At 55.8% G+C, this 23325-nt stretch overlaps 2 protein-coding genes and 1 long non-coding RNA gene across 5 annotated transcripts; 2 read left to right on the forward strand and 1 right to left on the reverse strand.

Annotated features, from left to right (window-relative positions):
• The first annotated feature begins 551 nt into the window (after positions 1-551).
• Positions 552-4034, forward strand: PIM1 (Pim-1 proto-oncogene, serine/threonine kinase). Its single transcript, XM_052702437.1, has 6 exons — positions 552-770; positions 852-958; positions 1035-1085; positions 1540-1906; positions 2505-2681; positions 2858-4034. The coding sequence occupies exons 1-6, from the start codon at positions 689-691 to the stop codon at positions 3013-3015; spliced, it is 942 nt and encodes a 313-aa protein (XP_052558397.1). The 5' UTR covers positions 552-688; the 3' UTR covers positions 3016-4034.
• On the reverse strand, positions 3706-8644 carry LOC128090264 (uncharacterized). Its single transcript, XR_008210885.1, has 2 exons — positions 7931-8644; positions 3706-5438 (listed from the first exon to the last, which is right to left on the reverse strand). It is a non-coding gene; the product is annotated as an uncharacterized LOC128090264 (long non-coding RNA).
• Positions 8645-9117: 473 nt separating this feature from the next.
• Positions 9118-23309, forward strand: TBC1D22B (TBC1 domain family member 22B). Of its 3 annotated transcripts, XM_052702455.1 has the most exons (14): positions 9118-9260; positions 12995-13051; positions 14127-14440; positions 14983-15162; positions 15622-15692; positions 16104-16232; positions 16591-16656; positions 17484-17598; positions 19946-20052; positions 20451-20526; positions 20837-20964; positions 21177-21272; positions 21449-21491; positions 21767-23309. In XM_052702455.1, exons 1-14 carry the CDS (start codon positions 9205-9207, stop codon positions 21814-21816), a joined length of 1488 nt encoding a protein of 495 aa, XP_052558415.1. In that variant the 5' UTR covers positions 9118-9204; the 3' UTR covers positions 21817-23309. The 3 variants fall into 3 exon arrangements, with proteins under 3 accessions (XP_052558415.1, XP_052558414.1, XP_052558416.1); XM_052702454.1 differs by lacking the exon at positions 21449-21491 and having other exon boundaries at positions 9121-9260; XM_052702456.1 differs by lacking the exons at positions 9118-9260; positions 12995-13051; positions 21449-21491 and adding an exon at positions 13610-13802.
• The last annotated feature ends 16 nt before the right edge of the window (positions 23310-23325 follow it).

The raw sequence follows: 23325 nt of genomic DNA on the forward strand, positions 1-23325 counted from the left end.
GCGTCACCTCCACAGCCGTGTCCGGCCACTCCCCGCGGCGCTGCCCTCGCAACGCCCTGCTGCTCCTCGCGAGCCGCCGTTCCCTTCGTAACCCTCCGTTCCACTCACGGAGCTCTGGGTCCCCGCGTTCTTTCGCCCCCCCTCCGCCCGGTGCTCTGACCGCACAGCGCCCCGCCCCTCCCCCCGGAGCCCCGCAGGGCCGCTCCCCACGTTCCCGCCACCCGCGCGCTCCCTTCGCCCGTGACGACGGCGGCGGCGCCCCCCTCCCTCCCCGGCTCCTTTGGCGCCTTTTCCTTCCCGCCACGTCGTTGCCCGCCGCCGTCGCTCCGCCGCGCGGGACGCGCCCTATTGGCTGAGGAGCGGCCGAGCGGGCGGGGCGTCCCATCGGCGCGCCCAGCAGAGGCCACGCCGCCCGGCTCTCCCCGGCCCCGCCCCCGCCTCTCGCTACTCCCGCGGCCGGCGCGGGGCCGGCGCGCCACACGAGAGCCCGGCAGCGTGGGGAGCGGTCGCGCCGTGCCCGCCCCGCGGCGCCCCCCTTCCCCCCCCCGACCCCCTCTCCCTCCACCTTCTCTTTTTCCTCCTCCTTTCGGCTCGCCATCCCCCGCCCGCCTTCAGCCGGGCTGGGCTGCCCGAGCCGCCTGGGTCGGGTTTGTTCGGGCGGGGCTGCAGCCGGAGCGCGGCGGCGGGGATGCTGCTTTCCAAAATCAACTCGTTGGCCCACCTCCGTTCCGGGCCCGGCGCAGAGCTGCACGCCGCCAAGCTGCCCGCAGGTGAGGCGCCGCGCGGCGGTGCGAGGCGATGCGGTGTGGGGCTCGGGTTGGGGAAGCGCTGACGCCGCGCTCCTCCCGCAGGGAAGGAGAAGGAGCCGCTGGAGAAGCTGTACCAGGTGGGCCCGCTGTTGGGCAGCGGGGGGTTCGGCTCCGTCTATTCGGGGATCCGCCTCTCCGACAGCGCCCCGGTAAGTGCGGGGTGAGTTGCGGGCAGCGGGGTTCGGCCCGGCTCGGCCCCGCTCAGCGCCGCGCGTCGCCCCGCAGGTGGCCATCAAACACGTGGCGAGGGACCGCATCTCCGAGTGGGGCGAGCTGGTGAGCATCGGGGGACGGGGAAAGGGGGGCCGTGCGGATGGGGGGACGAAACGCTGGAGTATCCCTGGTCGGAGGGGTGCGCGGAGGATGGAGCATCCCTGGCTATGGGGGGATGGGTTGGGAGCGTCCCTGGTTTGGGGGTATGGGGGGGTGGGTCGGAGCATCCCTCGTTTTAAGGCACTGGGGGGTATCCAGACCACCCCTGGACTGAGACATGGGTTGGGGGAATCCGGAGCATCCTTGGTTTTATGGACAGTAGGAGTGGGGCGGTCCAGAGCATCCCTGGTTGTGGGATGCCAAGGGGAACCACTGGAATATCCCTGATCTGAGGGCACTGGAGCATCCCAGGCCGGGGCTAACTGGGATATCCAGATGGTGGATGGGGCAGGGAGCATCCCTGGCTTTGGGGGACGCACCAAGGGACCTGGCGCTGATAGCACCGGCGTCCCCGCAGCCCAGTGGCACACGCGTGCCGATGGAGATCCTTCTGCTGAAGAAGGTGGGCACGGATTTCCGCGGCATCATCCGCCTCCTCGATTGGTTTGAACGACCCGACAGCTTCGTGCTGGTGCTGGAGCGGCCGGAACCGGTGCAGGATCTCTTTGACTTCATCACAGAACGGGGGGCGCTGGCAGAGGAGCTGGCGCGGGAGCTGTTCCGCCAGGTGCTGGAGGCCGTGCAGCACTGCCACGACCGCGGCGTGCTGCACCGCGACATCAAGGACGAGAACATCCTCATCGACCTCGCCACCGGCGAGCTCAAGCTCATCGACTTTGGCTCCGGTGCCCTCCTCAAGGACACCGTCTACACTGATTTTGATGGTGAGACATCGCCGTGTGCCGGAGGCATCCCCCCTCTGTGCAGCAACGTGGGAAGGTGGGGGTGGAAATGTGGCGTTATTCAGCTGCCCGCAAAGTGTTTGGCACCACTCGGTGTTGTGAAAGGGGAGCCGGCTCCCGGCCTGAGCGCCCAACCAAAGCTTCAGGCTGGGGCGGGGGAGGGCACCCTACAAAAACAAACAGCTCCTGGGGGGACACGGGACGACAGGTTGCAAAACCTGGCGTGCATCACAGAAGGATGGCTCTGTTCTCCTTGTTTGCTTTTTTAAAAATTATTTTTAAATTTTTATTTAATTTTTCTTTTGGCAAAGGGGTGGGAAGAAGGTGTGGTTTCCCCCCTCCCTCGGGAGTTTTATTTTTTGCATGTAACGGTTGGTCCCGGCCTTCCCCGACCCCGTGCTGCCACCTTCCGGCCCCACCGCCTTTATTTTACAACCCAAAGTTTGTAAACAAGAGTCACGTGCTGGCGGGGGTGGTGTGACGCCCGGTGACCCCCCGCCACCACCCGGCCCCACCGCGGGCTGCGCGTCTCTGCCATCCCCAAAAGGGGCTTGGGGACAAAAGTGGCCGTTTTCTGCAGGCACGCGGGTCTACAGCCCGCCGGAGTGGATCCGCTACCACCGGTACCACGGGCGCTCGGCAACGGTGTGGTCCCTGGGCGTGCTGCTGTACGACATGGTGTGCGGGGACATCCCCTTCGAGCACGACGAGGACATCCTGCGCGGCCAGGTGTTCTTCAGGCAGAGGGTCTCTCCAGGTGGGCACCGGACGGGAGAGGCAGCAGCGCAGGGCTCCTGTCACCCTTTGGGGAGCTCGAGGGGGTGGCGCGTTTCTCGGTGTCCTGCGGTCCTCCGGCACGCGGTGGATGGACGGGGAGGTTGGGCGCGGCGCTGAGTGCCCCCCGCCACGCTGACCGCTGCTTTGCGTCCCCAGAGTGCGAACATCTCATCCGGTGGTGCCTTTCCCAGCGCCCCTCAGACAGGCCGTCTTTCGAGGACATCTCCAACCACTCCTGGATGCAGAGTGTCCACCTGTCCCAGGAGGCGGCAGAGATCCACCTGCACAGCCTGCTCCAGGAGACGGGCAAATAACATCTCTGGTGTCTCCCGTAAGGAATGGACCGTTGTCTTGGGATTGTGGGGTTGAGTGGAGATCATCGCTCGGCGCCGTGCAGTTCTCTGGAGCCAAACTCACCTGGAGGTTGGATCCCAGCTGGACTCAGTGGTCCTTTCTCACTTGATGTTTTTTTCAGTAAACTTTGGGGTTTTGGTTCTGTCTCTGGGGGCTCCCATGAGTCTTCCTGGCCTGCTGAATTTGGGACTATGAGAGGATTGGAACTCTGAAAAGCTTCAATGGGGGGAAGGCTGTCTGGGGAGGGCAGGGCAGGTGCTCTGGTCTGTGTGCCGTCACCATCTTCGAGTGCCTTCAGTTGTGACGTGGGCTGTGCTGGAGGAAATACTTGAATTTTCCTACACTGCTGCTTTTCCATGCCTCACCTGGGTGCAGAGCTACTTTTCCCAGAAGGAAGCAGGTCAGGAGGAGCTCAGAGCCCTGCGGCGATGCCTTCCCTGAGCCCTCTGCTTCCCAATGCACAAACAATGCAACCCAACAGAGCTGTAAATGCGTGTACAGAGTTATTATACAGGAGCAAAGCTTGGTGTACAGTTGTTAATAATGGTAATGTTTTTGCCCTTTTTTATTCCCCATCCAAGTTTTAATTTATTTTTGTGGATATTTTTGTTATTTTGTTTTGTTTTGTTTTCGCAAGGAGGAGCCTGAGCCAGGAGGATAACTTATTTATTTATTTATAACCCACGTGGGTCCCCGACCCACGCCTTGCTTCTGCAGCTGCTGAGCCCCGGTGCCTGGTCGGATTTCGCTCTGTGTCCATGTGTCTGTCCCACATCACGGATGGATTTGGGGTTTTTGGGGCGGGGGGGGGCTGTGTGCCCATGCACTCTTTGGGCTGAGCTGGCAGAGAGCGCTGTTGTCTCCATGCAACCTGTGTGTCGCTGGCGGGTTTTTGTTAATAGTTAAAATTGTACAGGGGAATTCAGAAATCCTATTTTTTTTATACAATGCGGTTTTAAATAAAAAGAAAATCGTGGAACAGAGGCATCCCTTTATTATTGCGGGGTGGGATGGAGAGAAGTGGGAGCAAGTGGGGTGCTGACCCCCCACGGGGCTGCAGCATCCCAACAGAGGTGAGAGCAGGACACAGCCCAGCCCCAAAGGCTCCAGCCCAGGGCCCCGTGGGACAGCACAGCCTCGGGGTGTCTTCAGCCCAACCATTCCCCGCAGGTCTGGGAGAGATCAAAGCAGTGCAGAGCCCTCCTGTCTGCTGCAGGGCGCTGAGGAGCATGTGCTGGGGATGGGGAGTAAACAGACATCAAAGCCAGCTTGCGAAACACCGGATGTTGTCAGCCCAATTACATTCGGGCACTGCCGAGCCTGTTGCTCCGGCTCTGTTGGCGCGGTGGGTGTTGGTGTTGTGTGGGTGCTGTTGGTGTTGCACAGGGTGCAGGCAGCTGCCGTGCTGCCCCCACCTCCAGCCCCAGAGGAGGCTCGTGGCCAGTTTACGGGAAGTCGGTTACTGTTGGTCGGCAGCAGTGACGCTTCGCTTGTGTTACACTTTCTGAGCTGCCAAACCCCACTTCCCAGCTCTGCAACGCTTTGGCTGCGGGGCTGTTGGTCAGGTTTTGTTTTGTTTCATTTGATGTCATGAGAATGTTGGCACTCGGGTACTACGGAGCTGTTGGCACCGTGCTGCTTTTGGAGGACACCCATCACCCATTGTGCCTGCTCCTGCCACAGGGCACTGAGCAGTCTGCAAGCTACTTTGCAAGACCCCCAGCTCAACCCAATTGGGTCACTCCTTGGTTTATGCCACACGTTTTATGCTTAAAAACAGCGTTCCTACCCCGTTCCCTGTGCTCTCTTCTCTAAGTACAGCTGCTTTTTGGGAACCGGGGTCCCTAGAGCTCTGTCCCAGCTCTGGATGCACTCACGTGTTGTGTCACTGCTGCCCCTCTGCACAAAGCGTCAACTCCGTTTGTTTAGCTTTTTTTTTCCCTGCTCAGCTGCATCTTTCATCTCCTCCTTGAGGCCGCTCAGAGCAGGAAGCACTGCTCCGAATGCCTTCAAAGTTCAGCCCCATTTAGAGATGCGGTTTGCGCTGAACCTCCCCTCTCGCTTTTCCTCCGGACCATCCGGGAAGCAGCTCTTACACGAAAGCAGAGCAGCGCAGAGCCCCCGCGCCGCATCCTCCCCCTGCACTATCGCGGCTGCCCGGGTTGAGCACAGCCCACCCTTCCCGTAAACGCTCACAACTGCTGCGGCGTTTCTTAGAAAAGGGCCGAGTTGGTCCGGCGCTGCTCGGAGCGCCGATAGCCGCGGCGTTTCCGTCTGCCGCTGGTGATCCCATCCGCCATCGCTGTGCCTGCGCTGCAGCTTTCCCTCCTGCTGGTGCCTTCATCCAGCCAAGAGCCGTCAGGTCCATCCGTGTCCTGCACCTCTAGGAGTAGGGAGATGGGAGACCCGAAGTCAGTAGCTTAGAATGGTTTGTGTTATGAGGGACCTTGAATGTTCCAGTCGCAGTAGGCAAGTTTCCCTTCTCCCAGACAAGAACAGCAGGGTTGGGTTGGAGATGATGGATGTTTTATTACTTGTCTAGCCGTTCCTGCTGCTTTTACATCATAGAATCATTAAGGTCAGAAAAGACTCAAGTCCAACCCCAGCACACCAAGCCCACTGACCACATCTCTCAGTGCCCACATCTTGAACACCTCCAGCAATGGTGACCCCACCATGTTCCTGGGCAGCCTGTGAAAATGCATCACCGCTCCTTCTGAGAAGAAATGAATCCTAACCTCCAACCTCACAAGAGCAAAAACCAAAAAGGATGAAACAGGAGCAGGACAAGTCTTCATGCCATCCAATTCTGAGATCTGGGGCTGAACGGACAGCTGCAGACTTGCAGAGGGTCAGCACTCAACACACCTTTGCCTTCCCATATCCAGCCACGGTGCTCAGCCACAGCAAAGGCAACAAACTCTCTTTATCGCATCACTTCCTGGAAATGGGAGGTGAGCAGCATCCAGACGTGCTGGAAACGCACACGCGGGCTTGGAGGTGGCACCTTTGGGCCCTTCTGGGCACAGTGAGTCACAGGAGCTATTTTAAACCCCCGCCTTAGGATGAGAGGAATGAGCAGCAGGTCCCACGGCTCCCTGGTAATGAAGCACTGTGAACACTGATCTCCCAGCGCTTTGCAAAAGTCCTGTGGGCAACAGCATCATTTCCATGGGGTGTGTGGGGAAACTGAGGCACGGCACACTGGTTTGCTGGAGACATTTTGTGGCGGAGCTTAAGAGCAGGGCTCAGCCTTTTCCTGCCCTATCACTCCCACAAGGGAAATGTCACCCAGGAGAAAGTGCGCAGCAAGAGGCTCCTGGGTTTATTTATGGGTGCCAGGAGCTTGCAGCCAACGAGCAAGATGAGACCACAGGCAGCAGTGTCCCAGCAGCATAAGCACCTTTCTTTGGGTGGGACTGGCCATCAAGGGATGTCCCCAAGTCCCCCAGGTACGGGAGCTGAGGGCAAAGCCCTGAACTCATCTCAACCCTGGCAAAAATGAACAAAGTGGGGGGAGATGTCCCTTCCCATAGCTCTGGAAAAACCCCGTGCTGTGACCCCAGGTGCAGGTTTCAGGCACCTGAAGCCTTGTGGGTTTTGCACCAACCTTACCAACATGGAGCCCGAGCTGACGCTGCCTCCGTGACACACTGAAACTGCATCACCGGGCTGAGAGTTGGTGGGGGTTTTTGCAAGGAAGAAACACTCTATTCACCATATTAAAAAAACGCCAAAACAAAACAAAAAACCGAAAAACCCACACACCGCAAAACCTTTCCAGTGTGTAAAGCTGAGTCAAATTTAGCAACTTCAGCTAAAGAAAAATATTTGTAAGGGGGTAATCAGAGTGTTTTTCATCCTTTTCCAAGCTTTTCCCCTTCCTCCAGGGTAATTTTTCATGTTTTTAATCACTGTGTTTGTTACAGTTAGGAGGGTGTTAAGCGACCCGAAAACTGAAACAGCTCTCGTTTCAAACCCAAGCAGCCAGTTCAGTTAACCTGAAATGACACACAGGCACACATCAGCGTTTGAAGGGAGAGCGGGTTGCAGGAACAGAGATCTCACCCCACTGAGAAGGCTGTGAGAAAAACAGAAGCAGCAAAATGTCATTTCAGGTCAACCCACGCTGAAATTCTTCAGACTTTCCCCCCCCAGGAGCGCAGGCAGGGCCTGCACACAGCAGTGGTGACCCCAATGGAAACTGCCCCATGCCACTGCTCATAGCCTGTTCCTGCTGCACACGTGCACGGGTAGAGGAGGACCCACGCCTGCTTGAATGTACGTAATCCTCCCTAAGCAGGTGATCTGGATGGCTTTGGCTCAGGTTGGCTGCCGTTGCCAGCAAAAAGCTAAGATGCTTGGATTTTGTCCTTGGCTTCTTTTCATCCCCCATCCCTTCTTCTGGGGCAGAATGGAGCTGATGAGCACCTCCCCATGCTTTCTTCTCCAAGGTGTTTCCAAACTCTCTGATAAAGCCAGGGAATGAATGAATCACGTGAAGACGACCTGTGAATCGCCATCGAAAAGCAGGAGGGAGATTTCTGAGAAAGACTGATTGCTCTGGCTGTGGAGAGACAGCAAAGCAAACCCACCCTGCACAGGTGGAGGGGACAACAGCACCGGAAGGGGCTTTGCAGCACCGGAAGAGTCTGTGCCACGCTCAGCCTCTCCCTGACACCCCGGACACTTTCCATTTCCCGGTGTAAGAACGCTGAGCTTCCAAACTTCCCACCGCCAGCTTGCGAGTCCTCGCGGACACCACCGCCGCTCTGTGCACGTGCCTCAAAGCGGGTCGGGACCGCAGAAAATCCCACGTCAGATCCTTCACAGATCCCCGAGTCCAACCCCACGCAGCCCTACCCGAATCCCGACCCTATGGCTGAGCGCCGTCCTAACGCTGCGGAGCTGCGCCGTGCCCGCTGAGGCAGAGCCTTTCCCTCGCACCCAAACTTGCACACATCTCGTAGACACGCTGCGACCACGAGCTCCGTGCGCGGCGCACGGCGGGGCGCCCCGCGGCCCAGTGTCCGCAGCACCGCCCGGCCCGCTGACGGAGGGCAGCGATCCGCAGCTGGGAGCCTCGACGTATTTTTTACCAGCCCGAAGTTTCCTTTCTCCGCTTCAGCCTCGGGACGGGAAAAGGAACCGAATCTCCTCTCAGCTTTCGATCTCGCTCGGAACTGAAAGCTGCCGGACCCGAAACGTCCCCGCATCCCGCGCGGGAGCAGCGAGCAGAGCGAAGCCGGGTTCCAGCAGCGCGGGGTGCGGAGCTGTGCCGCCCTCTGCTGTCCTCCAGAAACTGATTTTGTACAGAAATAGGCCGCTTTGGCACAGAAACATGCGCTTTTTTTACACAGAAACGCGCGCTTTTGTGCAGAATTATGCGTTTTTCCCCCCCTTTTGGAGCACCCCCATCGCTCGAAGGGCCCCACGAGGGGTTCCAGGAGGCGGCTCTGCGGCCACCCGGCGGCCGTTCACTGAGCGTGCGGTGACTGCGCTCCGGACCTCGGGGACAACGCGGGGCCGTCGGGACTGGAAACGGCCCGAAATCCTCGGCGCTGCCCCGGCGACCATAGCAGCCGCGCAGAAGGCCCGCCGCTCGTTCCGCCACCGCCCCCTGTTGTCCCCCGGTTTTAACCCGCTGCCCCCCGCCTCCTCCCGATGGTTTCGCCCTCAGAAATCAGGTGCCCGCCTGGCGCGTTTCCTCCCGCGCTACGAGATTGGCTCTTTCCGCTCAGGGCGGTGCTGAACGCTCCCCGCCCTCCCTTTCGTGAGGTGGGTGGGTTTTCCCGTCTTCCCCCCCGGTGCTAATGGAGCGCTCCCGCTCCCCCCCCCCACGCGGGGCGGAATGGTCTCTCCCTGTGCCCGCAGCCCCACCCCAGCCCTCCTCCGCCGTAACGTCACGCCATCTCCCACTTCCTATTGGCTGAGCCGCCAGGCCTGGAGCATAGCGGCCAATGGCGACTCTCTCCCCTCCCTCATCCAAGATGGCGCCGCCAGGGGCCGCGGGCGGGCAGTGGTGAGGCGGTCTGGGTGTGGGGGGGCGCGCCGCCTTCTCCGCGCTCCGCCGCTGCGCCGCGGGGCCGGCCGGCCCGGTGGGCCCGCTGTCTGGCTGGCCGCCGGGCCCGGCCCTGCGTAGCTCCGTTATGGCGGCTGAGAGCGGGCGGCAGTTCTGGAAGCGGAGCGCCAAGCTGCCGGGCAGGTGAGCCGGGCCCGGTCCGGGCGGGTAACGACCCCGGGGCTGGGGGCTCGTGAGGGGGGCTGGGCTCCCTGGGGCCACCCTGGCTGCGGGGGCCGCGTGTGTGCCCCCCGCGTGGCCGGAGCCCCGCGGGCTGTAGTGGAGGAACGGGTCTGAGTCTTCGGCGATTCCCCCCGTGTGGGGCCTTTGGGGGTGCCGCTCTCCCGATTGAGGCCGCGCTGGGGGCCCTGGGCTGTGGACGCTCCCCTCCTGCTGCGGCCTTCGTGGCGGTGGAGGAGAAACAGCGGCGCCCGGTAGGAAGCGGGCCTCGGGTAGGAAGTGGGGGGGGGGGGAAGAGGGGCGAGGAAGGTTCCTGAGCGGCCGTGTGGGCAGAGCAGAGCACCCCTTGGGGACGCCCGCAATTCTGGTCCTCCCTTGCACCTCGTTTACGCTCAGTAGTCTCGTCTGCAGCTTGCCCTTCCCCTCCTGGTGCTCTTAGCTGGTTGCGGGGGCGATTAGGTTTGGGATTGCCTATGAAAAATTCCCTCCCAGCAAGGTCTGCAGTGCAGCTGTGGGGCTCCGCTGTGCCTTTGCCTTTGGGGCCTTTTCAAAGCAGGTGGAGGGAACCGAGGAGCCGTCCCAGCTCAGCGGATTCCCCATAGGCTCATCCTTTGTTATTCAGGGGACAGTTGCACTTGGTGATCTTGAAGGTCTTTTCCAACCTTAATGATTCTGTGACATCCGTTGGACTGGAGAGGCAGCCTAAGTTTGTGGCAACTAAAGAGAAAGCACTGAGCACTGTGCATCCCTCCTCTCTCTCCTTTGGGAGGATGGTGCTCTGCGGTCCCCAGGTTGCTCTGCGTCCCTGCAATCCCATCCCTGGATGTTGTGCTGGGCTCTGCTGCCAGCACCTCTCTTGCACAGATGATGATTTTAGAGCCAGTTTGGAAAGCTCAAACCAGGTGAACCGGTCTGGGAGGCAGTTCCTGCACAGACAATGCGCTCGACATCAAGGCTTGTCAGAGCTCTCCCCTCCTAACAGACAATGGCAATACCCTGTCCTGTGTTGTGGAGGAGGCTCGTTACCAGTTCCGTATGCTCTGTGTGCCAGTCCTTTCCAGAAATTCTTACTAATAAATTGTTTCATGTCTCCTTGCATCTTTTGCACTGGGAGTTCTCAACCTTGGGATTCTTTTGGGGTGTGCTGGCAGGTTGGTCTGGTGTGCTGTCCTATGTGATGCATTGTTTATTTCCTGCCATATAGAGAGTTGAGTAGTAAGGCATCAGTGTGTGTGTTGTTTAAATGCTCTTTTAAAAAAGGGAGAAGCTGAGAGAGTCTGCTGGGAATAAAACATCTTCAGTCTCTGCAGTTGCCCTAACATGCTGAAGATGTGCTGCAGTGCCCATAACCTGAGCCCTGCCACGATCTGCCCTTAAGAGGTGTAACACAGGTTCCACGGCAGAGCTCAGGCACAGATTGCATCAGGCACTGGGTAGGGAGGTGATGGGAAGTACCTTGTCCCACCGAGCTCTAAAGTGGGACAGGGGACTTGTGCTGTCAGTCTGGGAGCACAGCATCAGCACAGGTCTCAACTCCTGACTCGGTGGTATTTGCTAACACACGGTGCCGTGAGCTTTCCATGTGTGCAAAAGTCAGAGTTAAGCTTGGAGACAGCCAGTTCATCTAAATGATGCACTAGGGAGAGCCAGGCGAGTGAATAAATGAAGTATTTACTGGTTGCCATTTGCTGCCCTGCCTCTGTTTTCTGAGCTGTAGCAGTGGGATCTGCTGATGCAGCTTTGTGAGGCACTTTAAGATGCGCTGAGAGTCAGTGATGGGCTGAGCTGGAGGAGCAGGACCAGGCACTGAGTCTGCTCAGGTTCTGTGGTGCAAAGTTGCCATCTGGCAGCTGTGAAGGTGTGTGCATGTCTCAGGTCACCTGTTGCATGTCTCGGAGTATTTGCCCTGCTTCCTTTCCAGCTTGCTTTTTATGTACATGTATGTATTTATATACAAACGTATGTGGGATGGTGGTACTCAGCTGTACCTGTCACCTTCAGCTGCCTGTGCGGGAGCTCCAGCTGATGTGCTGTGCAATGGATCAGCCTGGGATGCTTCCCCTGTGGGAGCCTGGGCTCTTCACAGAAGATCTGCCTGGGATGGAACACTGTTGTTGTGTCGGCCGTTAGCAGCTGCAGCAGCATCTGATTACTTCAGAGCATCAGGAAGGGATTTCTTCATGCACTGCTGGCTCCCGCATCCCCTATTCTGACTGTTCATTTTGCTGATGAGCATCACACAAACCCACGTGTGGTTTTCGTCCCTTCATGTGGGAGTCAGGTCGTGTACCTGTTGGTAGCATGTGGATGTTCCTGGGCAATGCTGGTCCCCTCACAGGGAAGAGCAGTGCTGTGACTGTTGTTAGAAGGTGTTGTGAGCTTGGAAAGACTCTGCAGGCTCCTCTCCTGTGGGGAGCTGCCATGAGTCATTTGGAAACAGCTTTTTTTAACCCCAATAATCTTTTTGCTCTGCCCACCCGTGAGTTTGCCTCTGTTTAATAGCTGCCCTGACTCCTCAATGCTAATTACTCAGAAGACTCTTTGCTAGCCCTGACTGGAGGTGTGCCAGCACAGGGAGCCTTTCAGCACTTCCAGCAGCCGCCCTTTGCAGCTGGAGCCCACCCCTCTTTGGCCTCTCTGTGTTGTGGCTGTTCCCAGCCTCTGCCCTGGGTCTCCATGCCTCTCCCTTCTAGATGGACCTGTTGCTGTCACTTCCCTGGCACCCGCTTGTCCTTTGCTGGCTCTCCAACTGCACCAGGCTGTGATCTTCCCCCTGCCACAGCCAGACTCCATCTGAGGCTTCCGGAAAGCCCCAGTGACCTGAGGGAAGCCTGTCCTTTGTGTGCCAGCTCTGAACCTGCCCTTGTCTCTGCCGTGGGATGTGGGGCTGTGCTGTGTAGTGGGGCTGCAGAGGGCTGGTTGTGTCCAGAGATCCAAGTGTGACTTTTGGGGTGGCACGGCTGTGAATAGTTTCCCAAACTGAGGTAATAACTGAGGATCTCTGTCTCACTTGCTCAGCCTGTAAAACTAGCGATGAGTGGTGTCTGTTAGCTCCTTTTTGAGGCAGTGCTCCCCTGCAGTGCCAACAGCCCCCGGGCTCTCTGTGCCCTGGAGCACTTGTCCAGCTCCACAGGGGCTGAGCCATGACTTGTTCCAGACCACACAGGAAGTGGTTGGTTAAGCTGGGATTTGGACCTGCATCAAACCTTGTACTGGAGGCTGCTTGGCTGTAACGTTGGCTGCAAGCCTGAGTGCCAGTGTGGGGTCAAACCCTCAGTGCTGAGGAGTCCCAGTGTTGCTGGATAGAGTCCTTCCCGATTGTGGAGGGCTCAGAGGTGTGGATTCTCTAACCCAGACAACTTTTGGATGAAAAAGAGAATGAATGTCAGTGCTTGTGGCAGGTGGCTGAAATGAGCAGAGAGCAGATCTCTGCTCGAGGAAGCAAATCCCAGTTCAGGCTGGAAAGAGCCTAGGAGTTTAAACAATGCTTCTCTCTGCTGCTGCAAAGAACAAATCTTCAGCTAATTGTGGCTCTTTGGATCTAAGGTTTTGAAGGCAGAAGCTTACAGGAGTTGATTTTGGTCTGTATTTGGATCCCAACAGCGTGCAAGAGGTCTTACTCCAGTCCAGGCTGAGCAGACCATCCGTGGGTGCCCTGAGATATTTTGCACTGTCTCTTTCTTTTTCCCTCCCTGCAGCATTCAGCCTGTCTATGGAGCACAGCATCCTCCGCTGGATTCCCGCCTCACCAAAAAGTAAGTGCAGTTTGTCTCCTGGAGGCACAGCCTGTGTGCTTTGCTTTTCTTTCTTTGTTTTTTTTTTTGGCTCAGTCTTGGTAGAAGTCTCCAGCATCCCAGGCACTGTGATTCCATCCCCTCCTAATTGGACTGGTTCATTTTGCTGGGAATGTAAAAATGATGTAGCAGCTTCGTTCACATTTCCCGAGCAAACTCAGATGGTACCAGGGCAGCCCCGCTGTGCATCCCCTGTGCTCTGTGCAGTCTGAGCTCTTCGGTGCAGCTGTGATGTACAAGAAGGGCTGTACAAGGAGTATGGTGCTGTCCTGGGCTCTGTGAAAGTTCACAGGAAAGCTTATCTGCTGCTGCCTTTGTAGCCAGAGATCTGCACTGGGCAAATGTAGGGAGAAGATGCATTCTTTAGCAGTGATGTCTGCACCTACTGGATAGGGAAGAGCTGAGGGAAGGGCGAGGTAAAGCGGCGTGGCAGCAGGCAGGGTCAGCAGCACAACCACAGCACCCTTCCCAGCAGGAAGAGGCAGCACTGATCTGCGTGGCCTCCTTGTCCCTATCTCGTGCCATGCAGCAGTGAACGTTCCTGTCCATGACGCTTCAGCTGGTGGACTTTGACTCCTGCTGCTTAAGGGTAAATGGAAAGGCTCCTCCTGCACCTGAGAAAAGAAACAGCCTGGTCTGTCTGCTGGGAGTGACTACAGCTGTGCCAGGAGCTTCCAGGAGCATAGACTGGTTCTGGCATGCCTCTCTCCAGGTCACAAGACTTCTTTTTGCATTCATCTGCCTGTTTTCTGTGGGTTGGGAGGAAGCAGAGCTGGAGAAACTGTATGTCTCTCTTGTTTGCCCTTCTGAGCCGAGGAGGCTGGCACCTCTCCAGCTGTTAGCTGGCACTGTGGCTTTCTGTGCCCTGAGATCATACCAGCTTGGGCAGCCTCGAGGAGCTTAGTGCGTGCCCTGGGGTTTTGGAGGTGGAACTAGGAAACCGGGGAAGCCAGGGACTGCCTGTGTGGAGCAGTGAAGGAAAGCATGTGGATTATCTAGCAGTGCTGCTCTGACATTGTTTCTCTCTGGCTTCCAGCTTCATCAAGGACCGCTCCAAAGCCAACGTGCTGCCTATGAAAAGTAAGAAGGCCTCCAGCTTTCATGAGTTTGCCCGCAGCACCAGTGATGCCTGGGACATCGGTGATGATGAAGATGAAGACTTCACTTCCTCTTCTTCCTCTTTGCAAACTTTGAACTCTAAAGTGGCCAAGGCCACAGCTGCACAGGTCCTGGAGAACCACAGCAAAATGCGGGTGAAACCTGAGAGGACCCAGCCTGCTCTCAGTGACGTGCAAACCAACTGCAAGGTCAACAAGTCCAGCAGCGAGGCCCAGCTCTCCAGGATGTCTGGTAAGAGCTGTCTTTAGGAGCAGCTTCTGGAGCTCAATATTGTGGGTACAGACATGTCTGTCTTCAAGGATCCTTGAAGAGAGACAGATTCTGAGGAGTTTTGAAAGTCTATTAAATTCTTGGTCAGCATGTGCTGCTCTTAATCAAGGTCAGGATGAGACCCTGTGGAGGACCTTGCAGTTAGCTTATTCACTCTTTGGGCTGAAGCTCATTGGGGCATATCTGCAAGCTGGTTTTTCTGGGGTTCCCTCAGCTTCCTTCTGCCTCATCTTCTGTCCTTCCCATGTCCTCCCATATCTGATAGGGGAAGGCAGGCAGATATCTTGATGCGGAAGGAAGGAAATGGGGGAAGTGATGGGTTAGCCAGTCCACAGAGATCTGTTGCTGCTTCTCCAAGTGGCCAGCAGTGCTCTGTATGCTGGGGTTGGGCAGGAGAGGTGCTGCCTGCTGTGCTGAGCCTGTGGCGGTAGTCAGAGGAGCACAGTGGGGTTGAAGAGCTGCTGTCCCCTTCCCGTCCTCACCGCAGTGTCTGATCTGTGCAGAGGAGACCTGTGTGCGGACGCCCCTCCAGAAGCAGCAGTCCCTCCCCCTCCGGCCTGTCATTCCACTTGTTGCCCGAATCTCCGACCAGAATGCGTCAGGTGCTCCCCCCATGACGGTGAGGGAGAAAACCCGCCTGGAGAAATTTCGGCAGCTCCTTTCCAGCCATAACACGGACCTGGGTGAGTGGCGTAATGGGTGCCTGTGGGTGGGGAGGCAGAGGGAAGCCTGCTGCCTCTGTGAAGCATGGTTCACTATCTACTCCAGGCTGAAAAAAGATGACTTGCGTGTTGGCAGATGATGACCTCTTCCAGCAGCTGCGTGTTTCCAGTCTGTTTCTGGTCACAAGTGATGGTTGTGGTCACAGGGGGCTGTTGGGCTTTGCATGAGAACTGAGCCCCACTGAGAAGGGACCAGTGGTTAGCATTCTGGCAGCCAGTGCTCCAGTCCCAGTGCTGAGCCAAGTGTCCCCACTCTCCAGCCACACACCCACATCCCCAGTCACTGCTAATGTGGAGCTCCGTGGAGGCTCAGTGTCTCCAGAGCTTGCAGGAGCAGACTGGGCTTTCCTCTCCTTTTAGGTATAGTGGTGCCTGGACGTGCCTAGGATCTAATCCATTGCCACCACTGTCCGTTTGCAGATGAGCTGAGGAAATGCAGCTGGCCTGGCGTGCCCAGAGAGGTCCGGCCTGTGACATGGCGTCTCCTCTCAGTGAGTACTTGGAGCTGGGATGCAGGAGGCTGGGGGGAATCTGGGGCATTCGTGCGCCTTCATGGGAGCAAATCCGTACGTGGTTTTGCTCATGTTGTACCTGTGGCCAGCCTACCAAAGAGCTGTAGGATTTTTCTGGTCAGGGGTTGTAATTGCTACATCTCCTGAGCACAGACCCCGGGCAGGTGCTGGGAATGTGGCTTGTTGTTTCAAGAAACTGAATCCTGTAAAGTTGGATTGTACCAGATTAGAAAAGGCATCAGAGTGTGGGAAAGCCGAAGGCCACAACTACTCTTCCCCTGCTCCACATTCCCCATATCTGCTGCATCCATGTGCACAGCTGCCCAGCAGGACTTTAGAGGTTGGTTTGTGGTGAGGGAATAGGGGCTACCCTGAGGTTTCCTCCTGCAGGGTTATCTCCCTGCAAACATGGAGCGTCGGAAGCTAACCTTACAGCGCAAGCGGGAGGAATACTTTGGCTTCATCCAGCAGTACTACGACTCCCGGAATGAGGAGCACCATCAGGACACGTACCGACAGGTACCTGCCGCCTGCGTGCCTTCCCGGCCCCTTGCCACTGCGTGTTTTTGAGTTGGGGTCGTACCAGGACTTCTACCTGTTAGTTGCAGGTAGAAGTTAGTGACAAGTACTGGATTAGGCCTTCCCTAATCCCATCTGAATTGAGCAAATAACTGCATTTCCCAGCCCATCTCTGAGCGAAGGATGCTGAACTGTAGGTGACTTCCCTGCGCGGCTGTAATTTGTAGCACTCATAGCACTCGTCAGCAAGTGCAGCTCTTGTGTGAGGGGCGCTGCAGGGTGGATTCTCTTCTGTCATGTTGAGTTATTGTGTCCCTTAAAAGCATGGCTGATGTATCTGACCCATGCTCTCTTCCAGATTCACATCGACATTCCAAGGACCAACCCACTCATCCCCCTCTTTCAGCAGCCGCTTGTCCAGGAGGTAAGGGGACAGAGTTAGACCGACGGTGTCGTTAGACTGAGTAACTCTGCAGACCAAATGTCCTGGGTGACTCCCAAAACCTCGTCCAGCTGGTCAGGAAATACATGCTCACGCTGCAGGGTCTAGTCCTCAACTTTCTGAAACACATCAGTCTTGAAGACCAGGGGCTACAAGGTCAGCATTTTTTTCTGGCAAGAATTAGTAATAGTCCTGAAGCTTTTGTTCTGAAACAAATGTGATGAATTTGACACAGAGCAGGACATCAGTTGTGTTTCACTGCAAAAACGCCCCTGCACAAAGCGGTGTGTGAGAAAATCACGTAGGGCTCTTGGAGAAGTGGCCAGGAGGTGTGAGCATCTGTTGTCTCGGTGTGTGTGTGGTATGTCAGAGTATGACGTCCTGGGCTGGCTGGGAGTAATATATGTAGGTTTTGGAGGCTGCTCTGTTGGGTCCTGCGATCTGTGACGTTCTGCTGGGAGCGCTGCGCCGACAGCTGATGGATAAAGAGCACAGGTAGCAGCCTTGGCTGTCCACGTGATGTTCAGCAAGATGTGCAGCTCTTGGAAAGTTGGTGTCGGCTCTTCAAGCAGCAGTCTTGATGAGGACTCTGGATTGTCTTGCTCTGGAAAGAGTGGGCTGGCCTTTGTGGGGATCTGTGGATCATGCTGGAATCTCTTAGGACTGGTATCTTCTTGTCTTAACCATACTGCTGCAGAAGAGCCTGTCAGTGCATGACCTTTGCTCCCTGAGCTTAGCAGTTATGCTTTTCTGCCTCTCCTTTGTGCACGGCTAATGCAGGTACCTGCTTTCCTTCAATTCTTCCCTAGATCTTTGAAAGAATCCTGTTTATATGGGCCATTCGACACCCAGCCAGTGGCTATGTACAGGGAATCAATGACCTGGTCACTCCATTCTTTGTTGTGTTCCTCTCTGAATATGTTGGTAAGTGATCACTGCCTCTTAACCGTAATGCTGTGAAGTGCTGGCATCGCCTTGCTGGAGGTGATGTGTTTTCTTTCAGCTCCTGCGCCATGCTAGAGGTGCATCTTATGCATCTCTTAGTGCACCTTTGCTGCCTGGCTGAATTGACTTCAGTTTCATAACCTTGCTGAGCTCTGCAGAAGTTGAAGCAGTGATGGTAGATTTGTGTTTGAATGTACTTAGAAGAGCCCACCCTCCTCCAATGTAGGTGCTGAGGGAGTTTAGGCAAAACCTTGGTGCCCTGAACTTGAGGTGGTGGGGAGGATCTTGCTCTCAGAGCTTGAATTTGGAGCTCATTCTTGCTCTAGGAGGACAGACTGAAGTATAAAGAGACCCTGTTGAGAATGTAAAATAAACAGTTTAAATAATGATTCCTGTCCTGTGCTGCTAGTGCAGGTGTTTCTGTCAAGCTGAGAGTTTCAGAAACTAAATTGACTTCTCCCAGCTGCTTTTGGCTTTCTTGTCAGCCAGTTGCTTTTAGCTGGAGAGCAAGTCATTTTCACCCATGGGATTTTCATTCTTTCTCCAGCTCTTGCTGAGTTTTGGAGTTGACATGAACACTGGGGTGCCAAGAGAATGTTTAGGCATAAGGATCATTTTTTCACTGTAAAGAGAAAGGAAAAAGATTTTCTAAGGCAATGACAGAGAAATCCTCTTGGACAAATGGTTTAGGATCTGATCCACCGCTTATTGAAGTCCCTGAAAGCCTTCCACTGTCTACCTGAAGCTTTGTAAACTAGTAGTGGTCCTTGTCTTTTGAGGACGCTGTGAAGAGCTCAGCCACCTCGGCTTGCACTGTGTGGCCGTGTGGTCAGGGCTAATCCCCAAGCCATACCGTTGCTCCTCACAGTCTGAGGGAGAAAGCAGTTGGGGCTCTACTGCTACCCGGAGCGAATTCCCTGTTCTGGGAAGTAAAGAGTGAGTCAGCTGAGCCAGAAAAGAGCTGGTGTACGTTGGAGCTGCTTTAGATACTTCGTGTGACTTCTTGCAGTCATGTACCATGTTGGTCATTGGGTTCATGGCTGGGACCTGTCTGACTGGGGCCACGCTTCTTCCCATCTTTCAGGCCCCTTTTATCCTTTGAATGTGGCCGCCTTCTGTCACTGAGGGTTGCGCTGACCCAAGCAATACCACACATCCTCTTCTGTCTCCAGAGTCTGGGACTCAGAGCCAACCTTTAGGTCAGCAGCATGATGTGCTCACGTCTCAGCAGCCATCTAAACCCCACGAAGTGTCACTCACAGGAGCTCTGCCAGCCCCCCACCCCCAAGTCCTTGGGTAACTGTGGCACTGGTGGCAGTGTCCTGGCTGCCCCAGCCTGCCTTGAGTGGCTGTCACTGTGCCACCAGCTCCCTTTCAGAGCCATATGTTGAGTATCTTGTTCCTTTCTACGGGGCCCCTTAATGATGCTGCTGAACAGATGTTTGAGCTGAGCCATGCCCTCTGGAGACTATTTTTATGTTTAGTTTTTTTTCCCCCAAAGCTTCTTGCAGCCCAGGATCTCCTAGCAGTCTTCCTTTGCTGGCAGAGTTGCTGTTCTTGTCCCTTTGTCCCTGTGCAGCAGGCTCTTCCCTGTTACCTAGGCTTATTACCACCTCCCTTTCTTTGTCACACTTGTACTGAGCTCATCGTGCCTGGAGCCCTGCAGGGAGCTTTTCTGCACGAGGTGACAGCTGTGTGGCTGAGCCACCAGTACCAGCTGTACACACTTGGCCTCGTTCTGCTCCTTAACCTTGCCCATATTCCTGCTAGGGCGAAGTGATCAAGGAAAGGAGGTGGATATCTGCTAAACAGAGTTTTTGCCTGCCTTTATAATTACCTGGGAACTTGAGGATGGCTGTTGAGGAGCCAGAAGAGGAGTAACTGCTAATTTTGGATGATGACCTGCAGCTGGAAAACAGCCTTGTTACTTCTTCTTAGCAGTGTCAGCACTGCTGGATTTGCCTCTCCTGGTTGTTGGCAGAGCTGCCCACACCCACAGAGAATGTGCCCTAGGAGCAGACCCATGTCAGAGCCTTCATGCATGCACTGCTCTGGCCTCTCAGGAGTGACAGCAGCAGCAGAGACTCTCCTGGTCTCCTGAGCAGCTGGGCTGGGTTCAGATCGTGGTTGCTGAGTATCTTGGGTGCTGGTGCTCTCCTGGCCTGGAGAAGCAGGTCGATGCAGAGGTGTCCTACTTTGTACTGGGAAAGCTGTTCATTTCAGCTTGCTGGCAGTTGCATGCAAGGAGCCTTAAAGTTTCTTGGTGTTCCTGTGAACCACCTGGTGCCCCCCATCCCCTTTATTCTCCTCCTTGTCTGTTTTGCAGAAGAGGACGTGGAGAACTTTGATGTGACAAACTTGTCACAGGATGTTTTACGGAGCATCGAAGCTGATAGTTTCTGGTGCATGAGCAAGCTGCTGGATGGGATACAGGTGAGCAACTGGAGCCGCAGAGATGTCTCCCCTTGCCTGATGCAGCAGCACCACTGCCTTCTCGCTGTATCCCTTGGAACTAGTGTGTGACTAGCTGGGCCTGCAGCACTCCTAGCATTTAAAATTGGAGTTGTGCCTACGTTTGTTCTCTGACAATGTACTCAGCATTAATGGACATTTGGGCATGATGTGGGGGCAAAATCCCAGGGAAGAAAAGAGCTGCAGCTGTGCAGTGCAGCCAGCGCTGTCCCAGCTTCCCAATTACTGGGGACTTCACAGCAGACAGATCCTGGCAATCAGGTGCCGTATGTCCTTGGCTGGTGCAGAGCTGGGGATCTGGTTTTGGTCATTTCCAGTTGTTGCAGCTGCTGCTTCTGACTGATGGCCTTTCCCTGCAGGATAACTACACCTTTGCACAGCCAGGGATCCAGAAGAAAGTCAAAGCTCTGGAGGAGCTTGTGAGCCGGATTGATGGTAGGTGACAAGGGAATTTGAATGGGGGAAGACTTCTGTCACAACAGTGAGAGGCTTTCTTTGCAAGTAGGAAGGAAGCCTCTGTACAAGGAGTAGATGCTTGCCCACAGTGAGTAGGGGCAGAGCATGGTTGGCCAAAAGGCTCTTGGGGGAGGGATTTCATTGGCAAGGTAGGATGAGGTGAGCGGTGGAGGTGTTTGTGAGACCTCAGCCTTGAAGTACACGTAAGCCATCATGATTTGGACAGTGCCTTATGCAGGAGCTTGGGTGCTGTGATCCCCAGGTGTGTAAGTGAATTGTGCTGTTTCAGAGCAGGTACATAATCACTTTAGGAAGTACGAAGTTGAATACCTGCAGTTTGCCTTTCGTTGGATGAACAATCTGCTCATGAGGGAGCTGCCTCTTCGCTGCACAATCCGCCTTTGGGACACCTACCAGGTACGTGCGCTTGCTGCCATCCCTTCTTGGCTGCTCTCTGTAGGGCCATCTCCTCGCACAGGGAGGTGAGGCGCCATGCAGCTGGGGAGGTTAGAGGAGCAAAGTGTGGCCTCTGGGGTGCTTATAGACAGCTGAAGGGGACATGGACATGTTTGGAGGAGCTGTGCTGCAGCAGAGCCATAGGAGCTGACCCAGAGTTTTGTTGCCTACAGTCAGAGCCAGAGGGGTTCTCGCATTTCCACCTCTATGTCTGTGCCGCCTTCTTGATCAAGTGGCGGAAGGAGATCCTGGATGAGGAAGACTTCCAGGTGAGTCCCCAGTGTGTGGGGCTAATTCTGGGCAAAAGGGAGGGAATTGCCTCGGGTGGGAGCCCACAATGGATCTGGATATGTGATGGCAGCTCAGCTGTCATCTCAAAACTGGCTCTAAGATCACCCAGTCTCAGGAGTTTTGCTCAGAAGTAACCTGTAGCCTTTGTGCTCAGGGCAGAGGACTGAACAGTTGGACAGATACCAGCTCTTTCCTAGGTTTGAGCTTTGAGCGCAGTGAGTCCTACAGTGGCTGCCTTTTGCTGTCTGATGGGAGCACCCTTTTTTGCAAGAGGTTTCAGGGCTTCTGAGGGTGTTTCACTTGTTCAGACTTGACACGAGCACATCTTAATGCTCTCCTGAGCCTTTCAAACCTGCCAGCATGGCGACCCAAAACTCCTGAATGCTGCTGCCTCTGTTCATTCTGTCCCTGGGCTTCCTCTGGGTCTGTATTTTGCCATCAGCTGCCCCAGTGTGAGCATCTTCTCTTCCAGGGCCTTCTAATGTTGTTACAAAACCTGCCGACGATACACTGGGGCAATGAAGAAATCGGGCTCCTCCTTGCTGAAGCCTACAGACTCAAGTACATGTTTGCAGACGCTCCCAATCATTACCGCCGATAGGTGCCAGGACTCAACTCCCTCCTCTGCCCACCTCCTCCTCCTGGCCCATCTGATCACTGTGGCATTTTGTCATCCACGTCCTCGGATGCTTCAGCTGGGAGCTGCTCTTCGCTGTACAAAGCTCACGTTGACTCAACTCTTCTGCGTGCCTGTCTGCCACTCCACACACCTGGATGTGCCACTCCAACCACTGTCAGTATTTCACTCTGTGCTGGGGGCCTGAGCCAGGGAGAGAAGCTTGAAGGGGCAGGGGACAGCTCTACAGATAACTGAGCTCTCCCAGCCCTGCCTTGGGCTTGTCCAGCTGCTGGTTGCCTTGCTATGCTGTGACACGTTTGCCCACTGCTGCACCTGTGTACACACATGCTCGTGCCTCACATGTGTGTGCTGCCCCGTCTGCTCCCTTCTCTCTTCAGCTGCAGTTCGATCCAGCTCCCAGACAAAAATGCCTTATCAGTGACTGGCTGGAGAACTTCCCTGGGGCTGCAGGGCGAGAAGTTTCTCAGGGCCCAGCTTCATTCCTCAAGCCTTGTGGGTTCACGAGGGAGCTGCTCCCACCTGCCCTCTCCTCTCCCTCCTCTTTGCCTTTCTTCAGGTGTGAGACAGCGTGGTGGGCACGGTGGGGCTTAACCCCCCCATGTGCTCTGCATGATGCACACCGCTGTGACGAGACGCTCTGATGTGCCATCGGCGTGAGGGCAGCAGGGGGACTTCTGAAACTCCTTGCACAGCCCCTGCTCTTCCGAGGCGTTCTGTGTATATTGTGTTCTTGTGTATATGGGTCAGAGATGTACAATATATGTCCTCCATTTGTAGCAGATATGATTTTATATTTATAACGTGGGTCCCTCGTTCTCCCTGTCCTCTCCATGGCCTCCCACCTCCCCTCTGGAAGTGGGGTGAAGTCAGAGCCACGGGTATTTCTGCCCTGACGTGTTTGGAGTGTTGAGTTTGTCAGGAAGGTGTGTGTCAGAAACGTGTATCTCGAGGCTTCCCCTGCAACGAGGAGCGTGGGAGTTGGAAGGGGATGGGAGCTGAGAGCAGGTTGAGGAGATACAGGGTATGGTGCTGCAGGGCACCATGGTGCAGTGCCACCAGTGGGCTCTTGGGCACCAAGGATCCCCAGTGCGGTGCTGGCTGTGCCTACTGCTCCCTACAGTGCGGATGCATCCTCCGAGAGAACGCAGCCAGAAACCACCCTGGGTTCTTAAATGAAACCAATTGTGAATGTTTTATCAGGCTGGTTTCCTTCTGTCTCCCTCCTGCGGAGGGCTGCAGGGGGGGGGGAGAAATATGACCCCCACATTTCTTGGGGCAGAACATGGAGGTGCCCTGTGGGAAGGGGCAGCAGGGGCTGAGCATGTGAAAAGCAGAGCCTTGTTGCCAATAAAACTCCAGTGTCTCAAGAAACTGCTTTCCTAATCCAGAGT

Source organism: Tympanuchus pallidicinctus, unplaced genomic scaffold (genome assembly GCF_026119805.1).
Source record: "Tympanuchus pallidicinctus isolate F22 unplaced genomic scaffold, pur_lepc_1.0 scaffold45, whole genome shotgun sequence".
Lineage (NCBI taxonomy): Eukaryota > Metazoa > Chordata > Aves > Galliformes > Phasianidae > Tympanuchus > Tympanuchus pallidicinctus.